At 37.5% G+C, this 22,564-nt stretch overlaps 1 protein-coding gene across 1 annotated transcript in view; it reads right to left on the reverse strand.

The window, feature by feature from the left end:
* Positions 1-584: 584 nt before the first annotated feature.
* Positions 585-22,564, reverse strand: part of SCN8A (sodium voltage-gated channel alpha subunit 8) — a 262,830-nt gene continuing 240,850 nt past the window's right edge. The window contains exons 21-22 of the mRNA XM_053708233.1: positions 7,348-7,618; positions 585-2,181 (exon numbers count right to left, since the gene is read on the reverse strand). Coding sequence (XP_053564208.1) covers positions 1,040-2,181; positions 7,348-7,618 — 1,413 coding nt within the window. The 3' untranslated portion in view covers positions 585-1,039. The remainder of the gene's footprint in view (positions 2,182-7,347; positions 7,619-22,564) is intronic.

Below are 22,564 nucleotides of genomic sequence, written 5' to 3' on the forward strand. Positions count from 1 at the left end.
GCAGAATTTTATAAGCCCTAGGTTTTGGTTTACAGTGACATAGTATTAGAAGCTATTCTTGTATTTAGTAGTATAAGGAAACCTTGAGCAGCAACTAGAATATTTTTCATTTGTTTGTAATATGTGCAACAGTGACATATTTAAAGAACCTTAATAGACATACACAAATTGATCTGTTAGCTTTTAACCCTAACCATAATGTGTAAAAGTTTTTTTGTTTTTTTAAGATTTGGTAAATATTGGTGAAGGGTATACATTAGGTTGCCTCCAAACACAGTGTTCAGTATTCAGTGGAGTGCCTCAGACATATGGCTTTCCCACTGTAGTGGACAGAGTACTGGTATTTTGTGTTTTATGATTCTTCATGCATGATTCCTGATCTCAGCATGCCGTCATGCAAGTCATTTCTATGCATTGAACAAGCACTTTTTTTGTTGTTTTTTTTTTGTTTTTGGATTCGGCCTGAGCAAATGCCCCATAGCCCGAAGATTAACCTGATTTCCCATCTCCCATCCCACATGAAGCCCATGTAGAAAAATTATGCAGATATATCAAATAAATTGTGACAATTATATGACATGGGCTTAATGTTTTTTTTTGTTTTTTTATTTTTTTTTACCACATTTCAGGTTTTTTTTTCTATTTTTGTTTTGCTGCTTTACTAATGTAACATTGCAAATATAGTTTACATGAAACCCCCTAAGTGGTGCTTTTTTATTTTCAGATTATGATAAAATAAACTCCATTTGGCTGCTCACGGATTGTATCCTAGCAGTGTTTTTTTTGTTTCTCCTAAATTGCATTGATTGATGTGAAACATGCAGTAGCCACCTGCCCAACAGTATAAATCCATTTTTTGGAAAGGTTCCTTATAGTTCATGAAACAGGTGGTAGGTCACTGCTTTAAATCCAAAAATGTCACAATAAACAGACTGTTTGGTATTATTCTTCAGGTGTTTCCTTAGCTGATCTGCATTGATATATTTATTAAATTTGTAAACAATCTTTACTTGCAAATGAGAAATTTGTACATTTTTTTTCAATACTTGGGATCCCTGACAGATTTTTGTTTTTTCACTCTCGCTCTAACTGCGTCTATTCTTTCCTGTTTTTCTTTTTCAGGTTTAGTTACACTGTCATAAGATGGAAGTGATGCAGTGGATGGAGTGCCTTCTTTTTTGTCCATATTTGTTCTTCCATTCTCCATTTTAGTAGAAGGCGGCTTTCTACAAACAAATCCTCGTTTTGCTAAGTGCCGTCTGTAGGACTGCTGAATAACTAAAGCTGATACTTCCTCTTGCTTGCGCCTGAGCGTGGTTGTAATAGGCTCATAAGACACTTTTGATGGATTTGAGGCCACAAATCTCTCTTCCATTTGCTGTCGCAATATATCCAGCTCTCCCTCTCCAAGAACACGCTTGGTGAAGGCAAACAGAATATCCAGACAATGAATCCTATCGCCACTCACCATGGGTAAATCCATGGCAATTAATTCAATAGTATTGGGCTTAGAAACTCTTAGAGGATGCTCCAATGCATCTGCAAAATCTGACAGTTTGCTGAACTGGATAAATTGTGTTGCATCCGGATCAAACTTCTCCCAAATTTCATAAAATGTTTCAAAATCATCCTCACTCAAAGGATCTGAGCTCTCTTCTGTGGCGACGCTGAAGTTTTCCAGGATTATAGCAATATACATATTAACCACAATGAGAAAAGAGATAATGATGTAGCTGACAAAGAAAAAGATTCCAACAGAAGGATTTCCACAGTCACCTTTTCCAGGTGTTCCTGGGTTTTCTGTATGAATTTCACAATCTGGTGGTCGATTTAAGATGGGCAACAATAAGCCATCCCAACCAGCAGAGGTAGTGACTTGAAATAAGCAGATCATACTATTTCCAAATGTTTCAAAGTTGAACATGTCATCTATTAGCACTTCTTTCTTTACGTAGGCAAAATTAGACATTCCAAATATTGAAAATATAAACATAACCAGAAAAAGGAGGAGGCCAATGTTAAATAAGGCAGGCAATGACATCATTAAGGCAAAAAGCAGGGTTCGTATTCCTTTGGCGCCTTTGATTAGGCGAAGTATTCGGCCTATGCGGGCCAAACGAATTACTCTGAATAAGGTGGGTGACACAAAGTATTTTGTTATAAGATCCGCCAGGAACATACCTAAAAAAAAAAAAAAAAAAAAAAAAAAAAAGATAGTATAATTTCAATTAACATTTTATAGTTTACATAACTGAACATAAATTAAACATAACACAATTGACCATAATTTGCCAAACATTTTTCTAGCTCTTATTACTAGTGGAACTGTTAAATACCCTCTTCATTTCTATACATATTCTTAAACAACTACTGTATGTATGCGGAACTTACTGCACAGTAAGGCACTTCATTTCACAATGACAACATCTTTATGCCCAGAACAAAATTAAAAGTGTGTTTCACTCTATTTGTTTCAATCATCCCCATCTCTAAGAGGAAATATGTCATTTTTGTAATATCCATACAATTGTCTACAATAAATGGTTATGCAGTAAATACACTTTTTGGCAAATTAGTGCAGAATATAATACTATAAATAATATTGATCAGCTACCCTAAATCCTACAATAGCTTGCACAGGCAAGGAATAGCAACAGCATTTACCTAAAACTAACCATTGTATGTCAAATAGCGCTTACATACTTTATATTAGACACATGCGTGGGAAAACTTATATAACATTTAAAATAGCTCAATTTTTAAATTAATCATATGTACAATTCTCCATATATCATTTAAATATATATGGCAGGACATAGAACTTCACAGTGCAAATAAAAAAATTATATATATATTAGAAGATTAATTATCCTTAGATGCTTATCAAATAAAATGCCTAGTTGTTGAAACAAGTAGATCTGGCCAAACTGTGCTGAATACTGTTAGAAATATTAGCAAGAGAATGTAGGTTTACTGAGAATCTTCGTTTCTTTATCCACACTCACATACCCATAGGTATCATTCACCATGAGAAAAGATGTGGGCAGAAAGCAGTCACCCTTTCACAGTTCTCACAGTGAAGTCACAGAAGAATGAACAATATTTACCTATTTAAACTTTAACATATTGTCAATCAACCTACGCCCCAGTCTTTTAGCTTATGTTTTGTGAATGTATGAGACATACTCATACTCATTACTGCTGCCCTGCCCCGCTCAGATTAGATGATTTAAAATGATCCTCACAAGACACTGTGCTTTGTATTTTATAATTCAGATTTTTTTCATTCAAGTTTTATTACATTTAAGCCTTGCACTTTCTATTTTGTATTTTAATGCATTCAAATTCTGATTATGCTTTGAACGTTCTGTATAACTTTAACAAGTCAGGATGATGAATCATACTGGGACTTCCAGGTTCCAACCTTTTTCTTAGCGAAATCAGTGAGTTTAGCCCCTGTAAAGCTTGCACTATAATTTCTCTCTAAGTTGGAGAATTTTGATCATTGTGCACTATTAATCTATGAGGCATTCAGAATTACTTCACTTTATATGTTGTAATGAGGAAATTAATTTGACTATTTTCTGTGAAATAATTTCTTTTCTGTTTAATTTCAATACCAATTTTAATTTTTCCATAAAATACGATTTTTAAAGAACAATTTAATTATAAATTTTAATGCAATTAACCCCTTAACGACACATGTCGTACAGGGTACGTCACACACAAACTGGTCTTTAAAGAACCCTGTACGACATTAGGGTTTAAAGCGGCTGGAAGCGATCCTGATCCAGCCACTTTCAAGGTATTGCCGTGATGCCTCGATATTGAGGCATCACTGCAATACCTTTTTCCCCAAGACCGATTCAGAGAGAGCCACTCTGTGGCCCTCTCTGCACCGGTAGTGATGGAGCTGATCGTTGGTGGGTGGGAGCAGCTGCAGGGAGGTGGGTGGGCGGCCCATCGCTACCCGGCATCCGGTTCCTGAATGTGCAATGTGCAGGTCGGGTGCCGGGAGCGTGCGGGGGGCTTGCAGGGAGCGCGCGCGCATGTGCGCGATTGCGCAACAAACACTGCCACCAATGAATGGGACACTGCAGATTGGGAGAGAGTGAGATAGAGGGGGGGGGGGGATTAAGGATCAAATAGATCTGGGAGAGGGAGGGGGGTATTGAGGGGGGGCAGCTACACTACAGAAAAATGTTAATTACATTAAAAAAAAAATTGGGGAAAGGCAAATTGGGTACTGGCAGACAGCTGCCAGTACCCAAGATGGCAGCAAATAGGTAGTGGGCAAGGGTTATAGAGCTGTTTGGGGGGGGATCAGAGAGGTTGGGGCTAAGGGGGGGTCCATCACAGCTAATCTGAATAAAAATAAAAAATAATAATAATAAAAAAAGCCTTTTATTTTAGTACTGGCAGACTTTCTGCCAGTACTTAAGATGGCGGGGACAATTTTGGGGTGGGGGAGGGAAGAGAGATATTTGGGAGGGATCAGGGGGTGGGATGTGTCAGGTGGGAGGCTGATCTCTACACTAAAGCTAAAATTAACCCTTCAAGCTCCCTACAAGCTACCTTATTAACCCCGTCACTGCTGGGCATAATACAAGTGTGGTGCGCAGCGGCATTTAGCAGCCTTCTATTTACCAAAAAGTAATGCCACAGTCATATATGTCTGCTATTTCTGAACAAAGGGGATCACAGAGAAGCATTTAGTTAATGAAAAATTGAACGTTTAGTTAGTGAAAAAGTGAACTTTTTTTTTATTTCATCGAATTTGGCGGTGAAATGGTGGCATGAAATATATCAAAATGGGCCTAGATCAATACTTTGGGTTGTCTACTACACTACCCAAAAGCTCAAATTAACCCTACAAGCTACCTAATTAACCCCTTCACTGCTGCGTCTAATACAAGTGTGTTGCGCAGCGGCATTTAGAGGCCTTCTAATTACCAAAAAGTAATGCCACAGCCATAAATGTCTGCTATTTCTGAACAAAGGGTATGACAGAGAAGCATTTACAACCATGTGTGTCAGAATTTCACAAGTTGTTTGTAAATAATTTCAGTGAGAAACCTAAAGTTTGTGAAAAAAATTGTGAAAAAGTGAACGATTTTTTTTATTTGATCACATTTGGCAGTGAAATGGTGGCATGAAATATACCAAAATGGGCCTAGATCAATACTTTGGGTTGTCTACTAAAAATAAATATACACATGTCAAGGGATATTCAGGGATTCCTGACAGATATCAGTGTTCCAATGTAACTATAGCTAGTTTTGGAAAAAAAAATGGTTTGGAAATAGCAAAGTGCTATTTGCATTTATTGCCCTATAACTTGCTAAAAAAGCAAAGACCATGTAAACATTGGGTAGTTCTAAACTCAGAACAAAATTTAGAAACTATTTAGCATGGGTGTTTTTTGGTGGTTGTAGATATGTAACAGATTTGGGGGGTCAAAATTAGAAAAAGTGTGTTTTTTTCCATTTTTCCCTTCATATTTTATAAATAAAATTATGGTAAATTATAAAATATGATGAAAATAATAATATCTTTTGAAAGTCCATTTAATGGCGAGAAAAAGGTATATAATATGTGTGGCTACAGTAAAAGAGTAGGAGGAAAATTAAGGCTAAACACAAACACTGCAGAAATGTAAAAATAGCCCTGGTCCTTAAGGGAAAGAAACTGAAAAATGGCCTTGTCCTTAAGGGGTTAAGCAATACTTTTTTTTTATTTCAAAATTTAATGTACTAGTTTTGTAAGATTATTAAATTATGTTTTTTTGTGATTTTTTTTTTGTCTATGCAACGCCTTCACTTTGTGAAACATACTGTTGTCAAGGTAAATACAGACTTTATAGTATTAGGGCAGGGACTTCTTAGTACTGGCATGATTTCTTATATAATCTCACAAACCCAGAAAGCTTTATATATTATGCCTCTTCATTGCTAGTAGAGGAATCCTGACTTATAAAGTCAGAATTTATGTTATGCAAGATGTAAATGTAGATGTAATCATACATAGACTTTCTTTACCATGGTCGAAGGATTTAATTTTTTTGCTTTCAAAAACTTTAATTCAGAAATGGGTGTAGCCTTTTGGTAGATCATAATAGATTTCCTGGCATGTTAAGAAACGTATTCTCTTACTACACCAAGCAAGGAGAATGCTTTCATTCAAACTTGTTTAAAGTTTAAATAAATAAAAAAGATTGGGGGGGACGACCTTTTTTTAGTTATTGACTTTATATCTAAACTCATGACTACTATAAACATCAGCTATGCCTATTAATCCAGATAATTAAAAAAAGTTCAGGTTTCTGGTGGAGGTCACACATTTCTAATTCAAGGCTTCCACTCTGGGTTTCTTTAATCATATAGAAAATTTTCTATGGTGTTAAGGGAACCTTTTTTGGTTATTTCTAAAGTTAGATTTTTTTTGTTTTGTTCATTTCATATGCTTATTAAACCAAAAGTCTGCTTTTTATGCTTGTAGGAATACAGGTGAAAAATCAACCGTTAAAAAATTTGCCTTATTCTAACAGTTTTAATGGAAAAAAACCAAACCCATGAAGGCAATGCATACACAAAAAAAATTCACATAAAATCGTAATTTAAAAATCTTATAAAATTAATACAATAAATATTGAAATAAAAATACACAGTCAATTTTTTTTTTTATAAAATTGTCTGAGGGCAGCACCTGTGAGTGTCACATCTGGTCTAGCTAAGTTGTAATAACTGGGCCCTAAGTTTTGTTTTTTTTCTCTTGTAGATTGTTTTTCAAGTTGTGAAAGCATTCTCATAAGCAGAAATCTATAAAGACTGCACACCTTCATAAAAGAGTTAACTATACAGATTCTTTATACTGCATGGATTATTCCATTTCAGAACATGGTTTATTTGAAAAGAATATCACAAAATCCTCAAAAGGTTTGATACTTCCTCTTGCTTTCCTGATTACCGATCAGAAGTACATACAACTTTGCATTAATAACATTTATGATTTACACATTACCTGCCCCGAGACTTGGAGAAAAAAAACAATATCTGGAAAAAAAAGGTTGGCATCCAAGCAAAAAGATGGGCCAATCGGCAGTACCTACATTTTTACTCAACTGATGGATTTTTTTCCACTAGTCACAGACTATGGAAATTATTGCCCCATTTGTGCCTGTATGTTTGTATGTACTATATATATTTATGCAGGTCTCTCTCTATCTTTCTATCTACACTTCTATCTTTCCTGCAATCCATACAAATCTTCATGGCTATCTATCTATCTATCTATCTATCTATCTATGTTAATTAGGCAAAAAAAGATGAGTTTACGTGTTATACTTACCAACAATTGAAAGAATTACAACAACAAAGTCAAAAATATTCCAGCCAATGGTAAAGTAGTAGTGTCGCAATGCACAAAGTTTCAAAATACACTCAGTGGTAAAAAAAATAATGAAGACCACGTTAATCCAGTAGAGCACATTCTCGGTGTCGTCAGTCTGATCATCTGTTTCCACCATCATGGTTATCATATTGAGACAGATGAGTATCATAATGATAATGTCAAATGCTTGCTGTGTGATGACATCAAAGATTGCACCTTGGAATATATTCTATTTGAAACAAAACAGACATGATGTTAGCACAAAAGTGAAATAAGGTTTATGCATAGACATTATCTAAAAAATACTGATGATAATGTGAGAGAACACATGCTTATGTATGTACTTTTTCAGCAATTTATAAAAGCAAACAAATATACTCGCGCAAACTACATTGCATTTTCGCATTCCCCATAGAAATTAGTGGAGAAAAAAAAAGTGTAAAAAAACCCTACAATAAGCCTGTAGCCTAATAACCCCTAAACCGCCACCCCCCCACATCGCAAAACCATCTAAATAAATGATTAACCCCTAAACCGCCATCCCCACACAATGCAAAGTAATAAACATCTAAACCCCCTAACCTAACACCCCATAACGTATCCCAAATTAAAATACCCCTAAATTTACTAAAAGAATCCCAACTTAAAAAAAACAAAAAAAAACTACCTGTAAAAGGAAATAAAAAACTAATCTTACCTTTAAAAATAAAAACCTAACATTACTAAAAAAAAAAAACCCACGCAACATTACAAAAAAAAAAACACCTAACATTACAAAAAATGAAAAAAAGAATTACCAAAAAAATATTAATCCTATTCTAATACCCCACCCCAAAATAAGAAAAAGCCCTATTCTAGACTACCGGGCCTTTTGCGATCAGCTCTTTTAAATAAATCAAATAAAAAAACGGGGGGGGGGGGGGGGGCGGAGCTAGCTTCTGAAGCAACAAGATGAGCATCTCATAAAAACTCCTACTAACCAAACTGATTTTAGGGATACATTCATAGATACTCATACTATTTGTGAACTATATGTAAAACCTTGCCATATTTTTTTCTATGGGACTCGGAGCATTTGCTAAGGCAATTGTCCTGACTTAAGCTTAAAACGACCACGAGGCAGCAGTGACCGTTACCGCAGACACCATCTTTACTGAAGGAACCTATATGCAATACAAAAATACTTGCAGTATTTACTAAAGGCATAATGGAGTCGATACTCAGATGGGAAGAGACTATGCAACAGCTAATAAGCCATCATTTTAATGAGTTGGAGAGAATAATAATCCGGAGAGTGTCAGCTTTATACCACAGTGAATCTTTCAATATCTCCCAACAATGTATACAGCAGTAAAGCACTCTACAGGACCCCCTTTATAAAGTACAGAGCGCTGACAGCAGGAGGATAGAACCAACAGCCAGACCAGACCCGACATTGGCAAGAGTGTTACTGGTTTTAGATTCAGCGACAGACATGCGTACTGTTGGCAGTTCCAGGGGGCAGGAGATTGAGGAAAGTTTGCAGTGCGAGAGTCTGTTTCCGTCTCACTGGATACTTACCTCTTCATACTCCTCCATTGGAAACGACCATGAGACAGGGGCTTCTGCAGTGAAATGTCATGAGTGGCTGCCAGGCAGTTCTGCTACAGTGCCTGAAAAGCAAAGGCTCTTCTCTGCGGACCTGTACTCTGGGTCTCCTGCACAACTCATTTACACATGGATGATCACCACAGGGGATGTGAAATTGCAGAGTCCTACTTGCTTTTTCCAGCCAACCACCTGTGAAGAGTGGCAGAGGCTACAGGGATTTACACATCAAATCCATTTTGTTCCCTGCGGCCTTAGAAGTGATATCGGCTAAACTGGAGACACCCTCTGTGTCTACAAGAGGTGATATTTCTGTGGCCTCCGAGACTTTCCGGAACTTGAAGTAGATTTGTTGCAGATTGATCTGTGTTTTTACTTACTATAAAGTACACTGCTACCATTGAATATATTATTATTAAATAATAATATTGCTCTGCTCCATTCAGATATACTCATCCTTCTCCACATCACAGTTAATTGCATAGCCTAGTAAGAATGGGTTAGCTCCTTTATATACATCTTCATCATTATAGTTTGTCAGTTTTGTGTTATAGGCTTTGTTATTACATGTATTAATCTTTATAACTTTAGCAAAGTTTAAATTGGCAGCGCTTGTTGTTTTCTCATGTTCCTTTTACTACACCTGTTAGTCTTTAAAGAACATTCACAGACCCACATCTCAGCTAACACTGCCCTCTGCATCAGCTGAATTATAAAGTGTACTTACAACAAGTCTTTAAAGAAGATTCACAGACCCACATCTCAGCTGACACTGCCCTCTGCATCAGGTAGTTAAAGGAAGAGAATTATCTCATTAGATTTCATCCCTGTTTCTAATAATGTGTATGTTGTAATATGTATTGGCTATTATTTTTATTCTGTATTTTAAATGCATATTGGTGCACATTGATGGGCCATATATCTTGCTTGTTATATGGTTTTATTTTCCTCAATGGATACCTCTCTTATCTCTATAATTTGTGATCTTTCCCTGTGTTTTTGCCTGTATGACCCCTAGCACCCTCCCTTAACTTTTTTTGCAGACCCGTCTAACACTAATTTATCTCTCCCCCAGCTGAATTATAAAGTGTACTTACAACAAGTCTTTAAATAACATTCACAGACCCACATCTCAGCTGGAAAAAGGAAGAGAGTTACCCTCCCACCCTGCCCCTCACCCCACCTACCCCAGGTTCATTCCCCCATTTATAGTCTCCCACACACCTTTCATTCTCCTAAACTGACAGCTGCAAACACTAATCAGCAGCAGTTCAGCACATCCTTCCATTCACTTAACCCTTTAGAATACATACCCTCTCTCCCTACAAATAGCTATATATCCCACATCAATAGTGTGTGAATATATATGTATATATATATATATATATGTGTATATATATATATATATATAAAAATACATATATATATATTTCTTTTTTTATATTGTACTATTTTTGATTTATTTTCATCTACACACCTCACAGCACTAACATGTATCAAAATATGACCATACTGATATTTGTGACAACCCTTTTCTCACTCCAATTTTGTTCACTTCATTACCGCCATAATCACCCACCTCAAACTGGAAAACAAATTATCATACACCATGGCCTGCTCTGTTGCTGTAACTTATCTGCTGAGTGCTGGTGGAGAGATATAAAAAATAGCCCTCCTACCCACACCTCACAAAATTATAAAGTATGCTATTCACTATATAGCCAAACAAAAACTATGTCCAAATTCCTATTCCTTATGCTACTTGCCCTTGCAAATGATGTAGAGTCTAACCCTGGTCCCCCAGCAAATTCCATTCCTAGCCTTCCAGCTAAAAAAGGTCTCTCCTTTGTGCACTGTAATTTACACAGCTTATTTCCAAAAATCGATGCACTGCAAGCTTGGTGTTTACAATACAAGCCAAAAATCATTGTGATCTCTGAATCATGGCTAACTGCAAAAATACCTGACTCTGCCATTGCAATACATGGGTATTCATGCCATAGAATTGACAGAGCAAAGAGAGAAGGCCGCATTGTAATTTATGTTGACAACTACACAAAGTTCACCCCCATACAGAAATCTAACTCTCCTGCCACCTTTGATTTCCTTTCTGGCAAAATTGAGATCCTGTGCAGTAAATCAATCATTGTTGCAGGAATCTACCGCCCACCTAGCTCCCCTGTGCATTCCATTTCGGACATAGCACAGCTCCTTAGTGAATCCATAACTCAAAACCCAAAAAGTGAAATTTTGTTTTTTGGAGATTTTAACATCGATTGGCTGAATCCAAAAAATAACAGTTGTCACTCGCTGTTTAAATCTTTGCAGCTAACGCAATTAATCTCCTCCCCAACTCGCATAAACATCAAAAGCCATAATCATACCTTGCTCGACTGGATTCTCTCCACTTCTCCCAACCGAATCCAGGAGGCAGGTGTTCTCCCTAACAATTTCAGTGACCACTGCTTAGTGTACTGTGTGCGCAAAATAAAGGCTACTAAATCCTCTCCCAAGGTTAAAATCACCAGGTCCTTCAAAAAATTTAATCTGCAATCATTTCTAAATGACATCAAGAACCTCCCCTGGCACAGATTAAACCTAATCCCAGATCTAGACTCTGCAGTTGAATTCTTTCAGTCTGAACTCCTACAAGTTTGGAATTTACATGCACCGCTGCGTAAGGTGAGAGTAAAAGGAGCACACTTGAATTGGATCACAGCTGACCTCATTCAAATGTACCAATTTCGGGATTCATTGTGGTCAAATTTCAAGCATACTGGCTCTATGAATGATCACTGTGTATATAGACAATGGCGAAATATATGTACTAAACAAACAAAATTGGCTAAGGCGCAATATTTCAGTGAAAATCTGCACAATAATATATCTAACCCTAGAAAGTTTTGGAAACTCATAAATAACTTACAAAATCCACCAATCCAATCCCAACCCTCCACTGTCAATGTGGATAACCAAAACCTGCAACTCCCCTTAGAAGTAGCAAATGCCTTTAACAATTATTTTGTCGGATGCTCCACCACCCTGATTGACAAACTAATAAATGGCACACATCCTGAAGCTACAAATGTGGATCACACCCCACTAAAACAGCAAAGACCAATATAGAAAAGTTCAATTTTAGACCTGTACCCTTCAATGTTGTTAAGAAACACCTCAATAATCTAAAAATGAAAAACCAGTCAGGACCTGATCAAATCCCAGCAATGCTGTTGAAGCTCAGTGCGCCGGCAATTGCTAAGCCTGTCACAACCCTAATTAACAAATCCTTGGTGTCTGGATACATACCCAAACTCTGGAAAACTGCAAGAATAGTGCCTATTCATAAAAGTGGGGAGTTAACCTTGGTTTCTAACTATCGTCCTATATCATTGCTCCCTGTATTGTCAAAAATATTAGAAAAATGCGTCCATACGCAATTATGCGAGTATTATCAACTTTCTAACTATCTGACCCCTGATCAATCAGGTTTTAGACCGAATCACTCCACTACAACTGCCCTCCTAAAAGTTTGCAACGACATCCAAACTGGCATGGAACAAGGAGACCTAACTGGAGCTATTTTCCTTGATTTTGCAAAGGCTTTTGACACAGTGGACCATGACATACTAATTCTCAAACTAAAAAAACATAATTTATGTAAGAACTTACCTGATAAATTCATTTCTTTCATATTAGCAAGAGTCCATGAGCTAGTGACGTATGGGATATACATTCCTACCAGGAGGGGCAAAGTTTCCCAAACCTCAAAATGCCTATAAATACACCCCTCACCACACCCACAATTCAGTTTAACGAATAGCCAAGAAGTGGGGTGATAAAAAAGTGCGAAAGCATATAAAATAAGGAATTGGAATAATTGTGCTTTATACAAAATCATAACCACCACAAAAAAAGGGCGGGCCTCATGGACTCTTGCTAATATGAAAGAAATGAATTTATCAGGTAAGTTCTTACATAAATTATGTTTTCTTTCATGTAATTAGCAAGAGTCCATGAGCTAGTGACGTATGGGATAATGATTACCCAAGATGTGTATCTTTCCACACAAGAGTCACTAGAGAGGGAGGGATAAAATAAAGACAGCCAATTCCTGCTGAAAATAATCCACACCCAAAATAAAGTTTAACGAAAAACATAAGCAGAAGATTCAAACTGAAACCGCTGCCTGAAGTACTTTTCTACCAAAAACTGCTTCAGAAGAAGAAAATACATCAAAATGGTAGAATTTAGTAAAAGTATGCAAAGAGGACCAAGTTGCTGCTTTGCAAATCTGATCAACCGAAGCTTCATTCCTAAACGCCCAGGAAGTAGAAACTGACCTAGTAGAATGAGCTGTAATTCTCTGAGGCGGAGTTTTACCCGACTCAACATAGGCAAGATGAATTAAAGATTTCAACCAAGATGCCAAAGAAATGGCAGAAGCTTTCTGGCCTTTTCTAGAACCGGAAAAGATAACAAATAGACTAGAAGTCTTTCTGAAATATTTAGTAGCTTCAACATAATATTTCAAAGCTCTAACAACATCCAAAGAATGCAACGATTTCTCCTTAGAATTCTTAGGATTAGGACATAATGAAGGAACCACAATTTCTCTACTAATGTTGTTGGAATTCACAACTTTAGGTAAAAATTCAAAAGAAGTTCGCAACACCGCCTTATCCTGATGAAAAATCAGAAAAGGAGACTCACAAGAAAGAGCAGATAATTCAGAAACTCTTCTGGCAGAAGAGATGGCTAAAAGGAACAAAACTTTCCAAGAAAGTAATTTAATGTCCAATGAATGCATAGGTTCAAACGGAGGAGCTTGAAGAGCCCCCAGAACCAAATTCAAACTCCAAGGAGGAGAAATTGACTTAATGACAGGTTTTATACGAACCAAAGCTTGTACAAAACAATGAATATCAGGAAGAATAGCAATCTTTCTGTGAAAAAGAACAGAAAGAGCAGAGATTTGTCCTTTCAAGGAACTTGCGGACAAACCTTTATCTAAACCATCCTGAAGAAACTGTAAAATTCTCGGAATTCTGAAAGAATGCCAAGAAAAATGATGAGAAATACACCAAGAAATATAAGTCTTCCAGACTCTATAATATATCTCTCTAGATACAGATTTACGAGCCTGTAACATAGTATTAATCACAGCGTCAGAGAAACCTCTTTGACGAAGAATCAAGCGTTCAATCTCCATACCTTTAAATTTAAGGATTTCAGATCCTGATGGAAAAAAGGACCTTGTGACAGAAGGTCTGGTCTTAACGGAAGAGTCCACGGTTGGCAAGAGGCCATCCGGACAAGATCCGCATACCAAAACCTGTGAGGCCATGCCGGAGCTACCAGCAGAACAAACGAGCATTCCTTCAGAATCTTGGAGATTACTCTTGGAAGAAGAACTAGGGGCAGAAAGATATAGGCAGGATGATACTTCCAAGGAAGTGATAATGCATCCACTGCCTCCGCCTGAGGATCCCGGGATCTGGACAGATACCTGGGAAGTTTCTTGTTTAGATGGGACGCCATCAAATCTATTTCTGGAAGTTCCCACATTTGAACGATCTGAAGAAATACCTCTGGGTGAAGAGACCATTCGCCCGGATGCAACGTATGGCGACTGAGATAATCCGCTTCCCAATTGTCTACACCTGGGATATGAACCGCAGAGATTAGACAGGAGCTGGATTCCACCCAAACCAAAATTCGAGATACTTCTTTCATAGCCAGAGGACTGTGAGTTCCTCCTTGATGATTGATGTATGCCACAGTTGTGACATTGTCTGTCTGAAAACAAATGAACGATTCTCTCTTCAGAAGAGGCCAAAACTGAAGAGCTCTGAAAATTGCACGGAGTTCCAAAATATTGATAGGTAATCTCACCTCCTGAGATTCCCAAACTCCTTGTGCCGTCAGAGATCCCCACACAGCTCCCCAACCTGTGAGACTTGCATCTGTTGAAATTACAGTCCAGGTCGGAAGCACAAAAGAAGCCCCCTGAATTAAACGATGGTGATCTGTCCACCACGTTAGAGAGTGTCGAACAATCGGTTTTAAAGATATTAATTGAGATATCTTTGTGTAATCCTTGCACCATTGATTCAGCATACAAAGCTGAAGAGGTCGCATGTGAAAACGAGCAAAGGGGATCGCGTCCGATGCAGCAGTCATAAGACCTAGAATTTCCATGCATAAGGCTACCGAAGGGAATGATTGTGACTGAAGGTTTCGACAAGCTGCCATCAGTTTTAGACGCCTCTTGTCTGTTAAAGACAGAGTCATGGACACTGAATCTATTTGGAAACCCAGAAAGGTTACCCTTGTCTGAGGAATCAATGAACTTTTTGGTAAATTGATCCTCCAACCATGATCTTGAAGAAACAACACAAGTCGATTCGTATGAAATTCTGCTAAATGTAAAGACTGAGCAAGTACCAAGATATCGTCCAAATAAGGAAATACCACAATACCCTGTTCTCTGATTACAGACAGAAGGGCACCGAGAACCTTTGTAAAAATTCTTGGAGCTGTAGCAAGGCCAAACGGCAGAGCCACAAACTGGTAATGCTTGTCCAGAAAAGAGAATCTCAGGAACCGATAATGATCCGGATGAATCGGAATATGCAGATATGCATCCTGTAAATCTATTGTGGACATATAATTCCCTTGCTGAACAAAAGGCAACATAGTCCTTACAGTTACCATCTTGAACATTGGTATCCTTACATAACAATTCAATATTTTTAGATCCAGAACTGGTCTGAAGGAATTCTCCTTCTTTGGTACAATGAAGAGATTTGAATAAAACCCCATCCCCTGTTCCTGAACTGGAACTGGCATAATTACTCCAGTTAACTCTAGATCTGAAACACAATTCAGAAATGCTTGAGCTTTTACTGGATTTACTGGGACACGGGAAAGAAAAAATCTCTTTGCAGGAGATCTCATCTTGAAACCAATTCTGTACCCTTCTGAAACAATGTTCTGAATCCAAAGATTGTGAACAGAATTGATCCAAATTTCTTTGAAAAAACGTAACCTGCCACCTACCAGCTGAGCTGGAATGAGGGCCGCACCTTCATGTGGACTTAGAAGCAGGCTTTGCCTTTCTGGCTGGCTTGGATTTATTCCAGATTGGAGATGGTTTCCAAACTGAAACTGCTCCTGAGGATGAAGGATCAGGTTTTTGTTCTTTGTTGAAACGAAAGGAACAAAAACGATTATTAGCTCTGTTTTTACCCTTAGATTTTTTATCCTGTGGTAAAAAAGTTCCTTTCCCACCAGTAACAGTTGAAATAATAGAATCCAACTGAGAACCAAATAATTTGTTACCCTGGAAAGAAATGGAAAGTAGAGTTGATTTAGAAGCCATATCAGCATTCCAAGTCTTAAGCCATAAAGCTCTTCTAGCTAAAATAGCTAGAGACATAAACCTGACATCAACTCTGATAATATCAAAGATGGCATCACAGATAAAATTATTAGCATGCTGAAGAAGAATAATAATATCATGAGAATCATGATGTGTTACTTGTTGCGCTAAGGTTTCCAACCAAAAAGTTGAAGCTGCAGCAACATCAGCCAAAGATATAGCAGGTCTAAGAAGATTACCTGAACACAGATAAGCTTTTCTTAGAAAGGACTCAATTTTCCTATCTAAAGGATCCTTAAACGAAGTACCATCTGACGTAGGAATAGTAGTACGTTTAGCAAGGGTAGAAATAGCCCCATCAACTTTAGGGATTTTGTCCCAAAATTCTAATCTGTCAGACGGCACAGGATATAATAGCTTAAAACGTTTAGAGGGAGTAAATGAATTACCCAATTTATCCCATTCTTTGGAAATTACTGCAGAAATAGCATTAGGAACAGGAAAAACTTCTGGAATAACCACAGGAGATTTAAATACCTTATCCAAACGTTTAGAATTAGTATCAAGAGGACCAGAATCCTCTATTTCTAAAGCAATTAGAACTTCTTTAAGTAAAGAACGAATAAATTCCATTTTAAATAAATATGAAGATTTATCAGCATCAACCTCTGAGACAGAATCCTCTGAACCAGAAGAGTTATCAGAATCAGAATGATGATGTTCATTTAAAAATTCATCTGTAGGGAGAGAAGTTTTAAAAGATTTTTTACGTTTACTAGAAGGAGAAATAACAGACATAGCCTTCTTTATGGATTCAGAAACAAAATCTCTTATGTTATCAGGAACATTCTGCACCTTAGATGTTGAAGGAACTGCAACAGGCAATGGTACTTTACTAAAGGAAATATTATCTGCTTTAACAAGTTTGTCATGACAATCAATACAAACAACAGCTGGAGGAATAGCTACCAAAAGTTTACAGCAGATACACTTAGCTTTGGTAGATCCAGCACTAGACAGCGATTTTCCTGTAGTATCTTCTGACTCAGATGCAACGTGAGACATCTTGCAATATGTAAGAGAAAAAACAACAACATATAAAGCAAAATTGATCAAATTCCTTAAATGACAGTTTCAGGAATGGGAAAAAATGCCAAAAAACAAGCTTCTAGCAACCAGAAGCAATGAAAAATGAGACTTAAATAATGTGGAGACAAAAAGCGACGCCCATATTTTTTAGCGCCAATAAGACGCCCACATTATTTGGCGCCTAAATGCTTTTTGGTGCCAAAATGACGCCACATCCGGAACGCCGACATTTTTGGCGCAAAATAACGTCAAAAAAATGACGCAACTTCCGGCGACACGTATGACGCCAGAAACGGAAAATAATTTTTGCGCCAAAAAAGTCAGCGCCAAGAATGACACAATAAAATGAAGCATTTTCAGCCCCCGCGAGCCTAACAGCCCACAGGGAAAAAAGTCAAATTTTTGAAGGTAAGAAAAAATGATTAAATCAAATGCATTATCCCAAATATGAAACTGACTGTCTGAAAATAAGGAAAGTTGAACATTCTGAGTCAAGGCAAATAAATGTTTGAATACATATATTTAGAACTTTATAAACAAAGTGCCCAACCATAGCTTAGAGTGTCACAGAAAATAAGATTTACTTACCCCAGGACACTCATCTACATGTTTGTAGAAAGCCAAACCAGTACTGAAACGAGAATCAGCAGAGGTAATGGTATATATAAGAGTATATCGTCGATCTGAAAAGGGAGGTAAGAGATGAATCTCTACGACAGATAACAGAGAACCTATGAAATAGACCCCCTAGATGGAGATCACTGCATTCAAATAGGCAATACTCTCCTCACATCCCTCTGACATTCACTGCACGCTGAGAGGAAAACCGGGCTCCAACTTGCTGCGGAGCGCATATCAACGTAGAATCTAGCACAAACTTACTTCACCACCTCCATCGGAGGCAAAGTTTGTAAAAACTGAATTGTGGGGGTGGTGAGGGGTGTATTTATAGGCATTTTGAGGTTTGGGAAACTTTGCCCCTCCTGGTAGGAATGTATATCCCATACGTCACTAGCTCATGGACTCTTGCTAATTACATGAAAGAAACATTGGTATGGCTGATCTTCCGTTAACCTGGTTTAAATCATACGTATCGGATCGATCACAATATGTCTCTGTCTCTAACAGTGACTCCCTCCCTCTCCCAGTCACGTGTGGTGTTGCCCAAGTTTCCATTCTCGGCCCCCTACTATTCACAGTATTTATAAATGATTTGCCTAATGTCTGCAAATCCTCAACTGTACACATGTACTCAGACGACACGGTAATCTATGCAAACAAATCTGATCTGCCGCAGCTTGAAGCAGTGCTCCAAGACCAGGTCACAGAGGTAGAAAAGTGGATCTCGAAAAACAAACTCTTCCTAAACACTGACAAAATGGTCACAATGATCTTTGGAACGGGACCGAAAATACAAAAATTACAAAATTCCCATCTTCGCATCAAAACAAAATCCAATTGCACGCTGACCGCAGTCCACTCTTTTAAATACTTAGGTATGTTGTTAGACCCCAATCTATCTTTTGGACTCCACATAGAAAAACTTGCTTCTAAACTTTATCCAAAACTAGGTGCCCTGTACAGAAACAAATCTTGCCTCAGCCCTACAGTAAAGGAAAAGATTGTACAGCAAATGTTGATGCCTATCTTGGATTATGGGGACATAGTATATGCACCTGCTCTGCAAACTCACCTTAATAAACTAAATACGTTATATAACTCATTCTGCCGCTTTGTGCTACAATGTAACTACAGGACCCACCATTGGGACATGCTAAAAGAACTAAACTGGCTGTCGCTGGAATCCACCCTTCATCTTTCCTGCCTTGTCTTTAAGAGCCTTTCTGGGAAGCTCCCACCCTACCTGAGCAGAATGCTCTCCCCTGCTATTCCCACCTCCTATAACCTCCGATCCAATAACAGCACACTATTTAGCTTGCCTCAATACAAAAAAAAAAGCAGCTCGATCCTCCTTTTCCTACAGAGCGCCACAATTATGGAACAACCTCCCTCACACTTTAAAAACTTCCCCAAGCCTAAAATCCTTTAAGAGATCCCTCTATACATATCTCAAAACAGAATGCTCCTGTCATGGTTGATTAAATATTTCATACCTGCTCTATGTTAAATGTTGCATATATTGTGTATTATTATTGTTTCTGTATTTTATTGTACCCTATTGTATCAATGCAATGTTTTGTGATCCCAGGACATACTTGAAAACTAGAGAAATCTCAATGTATCCTTCCTGGTAAAATATTTTATAAATAAATAAAAATATGTGCAGGTCAAAGATGTTTACTGAATATGACTAAATATTTGGAACCTGATCACTTCTAACACCTTATAACATTGCTTGCACTATGCATGAAGGGTTTCTCCTTTATTATTGTATTTTCTTCTTACTTTTTCAGGATAGCTTCTCTCTTATCTGATATTTACACTTTACATTGAGAGTGTCCAACACCCTGCCTATAATGCCCTAGTTATAGAGATGTAAATGAGTTTGAGGCAAGGTTTGCCACTTTAACCTTTTTGCCCCCAATATGTCACCACAGTAAACTGTATTTACCTATCTGTGCTTCCTAAATAGCTTGGTATTATCTGTGTTATACTAACCTGTACATTTAATACTGTTCAAAACCCATGGAATTTACTATATTTTTCTCTCCTTTAACCATAGATATCTGCTAGCAGATTAGATACACCATTGCTGGGCCCATACCCAGTAGACGGGATTTAAATATGAGAAAAGAAGAAATATAATTTTCTTTCTCTTTAACACAGTATAGCTGCATCTATATTTTACCTTATGCTAACAAAGATCATGCCATATTAAACCTATCAGTATAGAAAGAGGTGCAGTAACACAATATGTTTCCAGGTTATCTCTATCTTGGGATATTTGCTTTACCCACTTGTCAGTGTCACACAACACACAACCAGATAGGCACATTAATAACAATTTAATCTAAGCCAAGCCATTAGCCTCTTACATTTTCAATTGTAGTCAATACATACAAGGTGAGTCCCTACCCGACGGCACATATATATTCATACCTGCTATAATAAACCATACAGTGACCCTGTATTGCCAGAAACCACTCAAACTCCCTTGCCCAGCTACCAAACCAAACTCTGTCTCCCCTCTTATAGTACTCTGGCACTACTTGATTGTGTCCAGAGGCTTGTGTCTCGGTTTACCTTGCAACACAACGCGTTAAAAAAAGTATAGTTTTCATTTTTTTATGTTAATAGCTTTGTTCTCCCACTGACATAATGCTGCACTAGTTGGTTGAGGTTCATAAGCGACCTTCCAAAGATTGGGGAGAACAATTCCATCTCCTAAAGAAAAATTAGAAAATATGAGGTTTAATTTTAGCATGTTTAGCAAAACCGTTATGTAACGGATATGATTGTATATTTTGGTCAAAGTGCCTGATGTGTTCTTTCTCTGTATTTTTGTATGGCACTTGAATTATCACCTGTCATATTGCATATTTAACCTCAATAAAAACTATTTTTAAAAAAAAACAAAAACAATAACCCCTCTAACATTACAACCCCCCAAAATAAAAAAAAATCTTACTAAAAATACCTAAAGGTTGGGTATTGCTCTTAAAAGGGCATCCATCTCTTTTGCTGCCCAAAACCCCCCATATCTATAAAAAAGCACCCAAAGCCCCCCACTAACCCCCAAATTGATACTCACTGATGTTGAAGGTGGTGGCATTCCATCTTCATCCTATCACGGTCCATCTTCATCCATGTTCTTATCTTCTCCCCGGCAGTCCATCTTCTTATCTTCATCCCGGTGATGGCAGCGGCAATGGTGGTCTTCCTCTTCAGAGAACGAACATGGCGCTCCTCTTCATGCGGTCCCAAGCCTCACACTGAATAGTGAATGCGAGGTACCCCTTTTATATAGGGGTACTTTTGCATTTCTATTGGCTGATCTGAATCTTCAAATTAGCCAATAGAATAAAAGAAAAAAATCTTTCATTCTATTGACTGATTTGAAGATACCCCTATATAAAAGGAGTATCTTGCATTCACTATTCAGTGTGCAGCTTGGGACCGCAAGAAGAGGAGCTCCATGTTCATGCTCTGAGGAGGAGTACCACCGTCGACATCACCGGGATGAAGATAAGAAGATGGACTGCCAGAGAGAATATAAGAAGATGGACCTGCATGGGATGAGGCTGCAGTGCCGCCACCATCAACATCGGTGAGGACCAATTTGGGGGTTAGTGTTAGTTGGTTTTTTTGGGGAGTTTTTTTTTATAGATTAGGTTTTTTTATTTTTGGGGGGCAGCAATGCCCATCCAAATGCCCTTTTCAGGGCAATGGATAAATTAGGCTTTTTTAGTTAGATGATTATTATTATTATTTTTTGTATTATTTCTTTATTGAAATTTTCAAAAAGAAAAGCATACAAATGCTGTAGGATGTATGAACAGTTACTATGACAACATGCCTAGAGGTGAAATGTCTCAGTTCATCAAGATGAGTTATATTGATGCAAAATCCATCATGTCGGTGGTGTAAAAAAAGTCTATACTTTTGCGTTTCTCATTGAGATGTTATTCACTTAGTATCCTAAACAAAAAAGAATAAAAGGTTGGATGGTGGGAAGAACAAAAATAGGGTAATAAACAAAAGACATGTCCAAAGATTCATATAAAGAAAGGAGTGCAAAAGAGCAATGAAATGTACATTCAATACTTCATAGAACAAAACGTTCCACAAATAAAGTATTAAACTGATTCATTAAACATCTTAACACATCAGTCTTGATTCCCTATTCCTTTTATTTAACATAGATGAACTGTTCCCATATGAATAGGATATCATAGTAAAAGCTCATTTGTCCTGTCTTAAAATAATGAAATCTTTCTAATATCAAAGTGTTTTTCACTAGATCAATTTGTTGTTGGGATCTGAGAGGATTTTCAAAATGTAGGGATTAAGCATTTAGCTGCATTTATCAGAATCTGGTATAGACATCTTCTAATTTTACAAGGGATGTAAATTTTTGGGGAGCCCAACATGCCCCTCCGATGTGGGGAATGTTCAGGAGCTGGGTTTCTAGATGGATGCCTCTTTTATATGATAGAT

This window comes from Bombina bombina, chromosome 3 (assembly GCF_027579735.1).
Source record: "Bombina bombina isolate aBomBom1 chromosome 3, aBomBom1.pri, whole genome shotgun sequence".
Taxonomy (NCBI): Eukaryota; Metazoa; Chordata; class Amphibia; order Anura; family Bombinatoridae; genus Bombina; species Bombina bombina.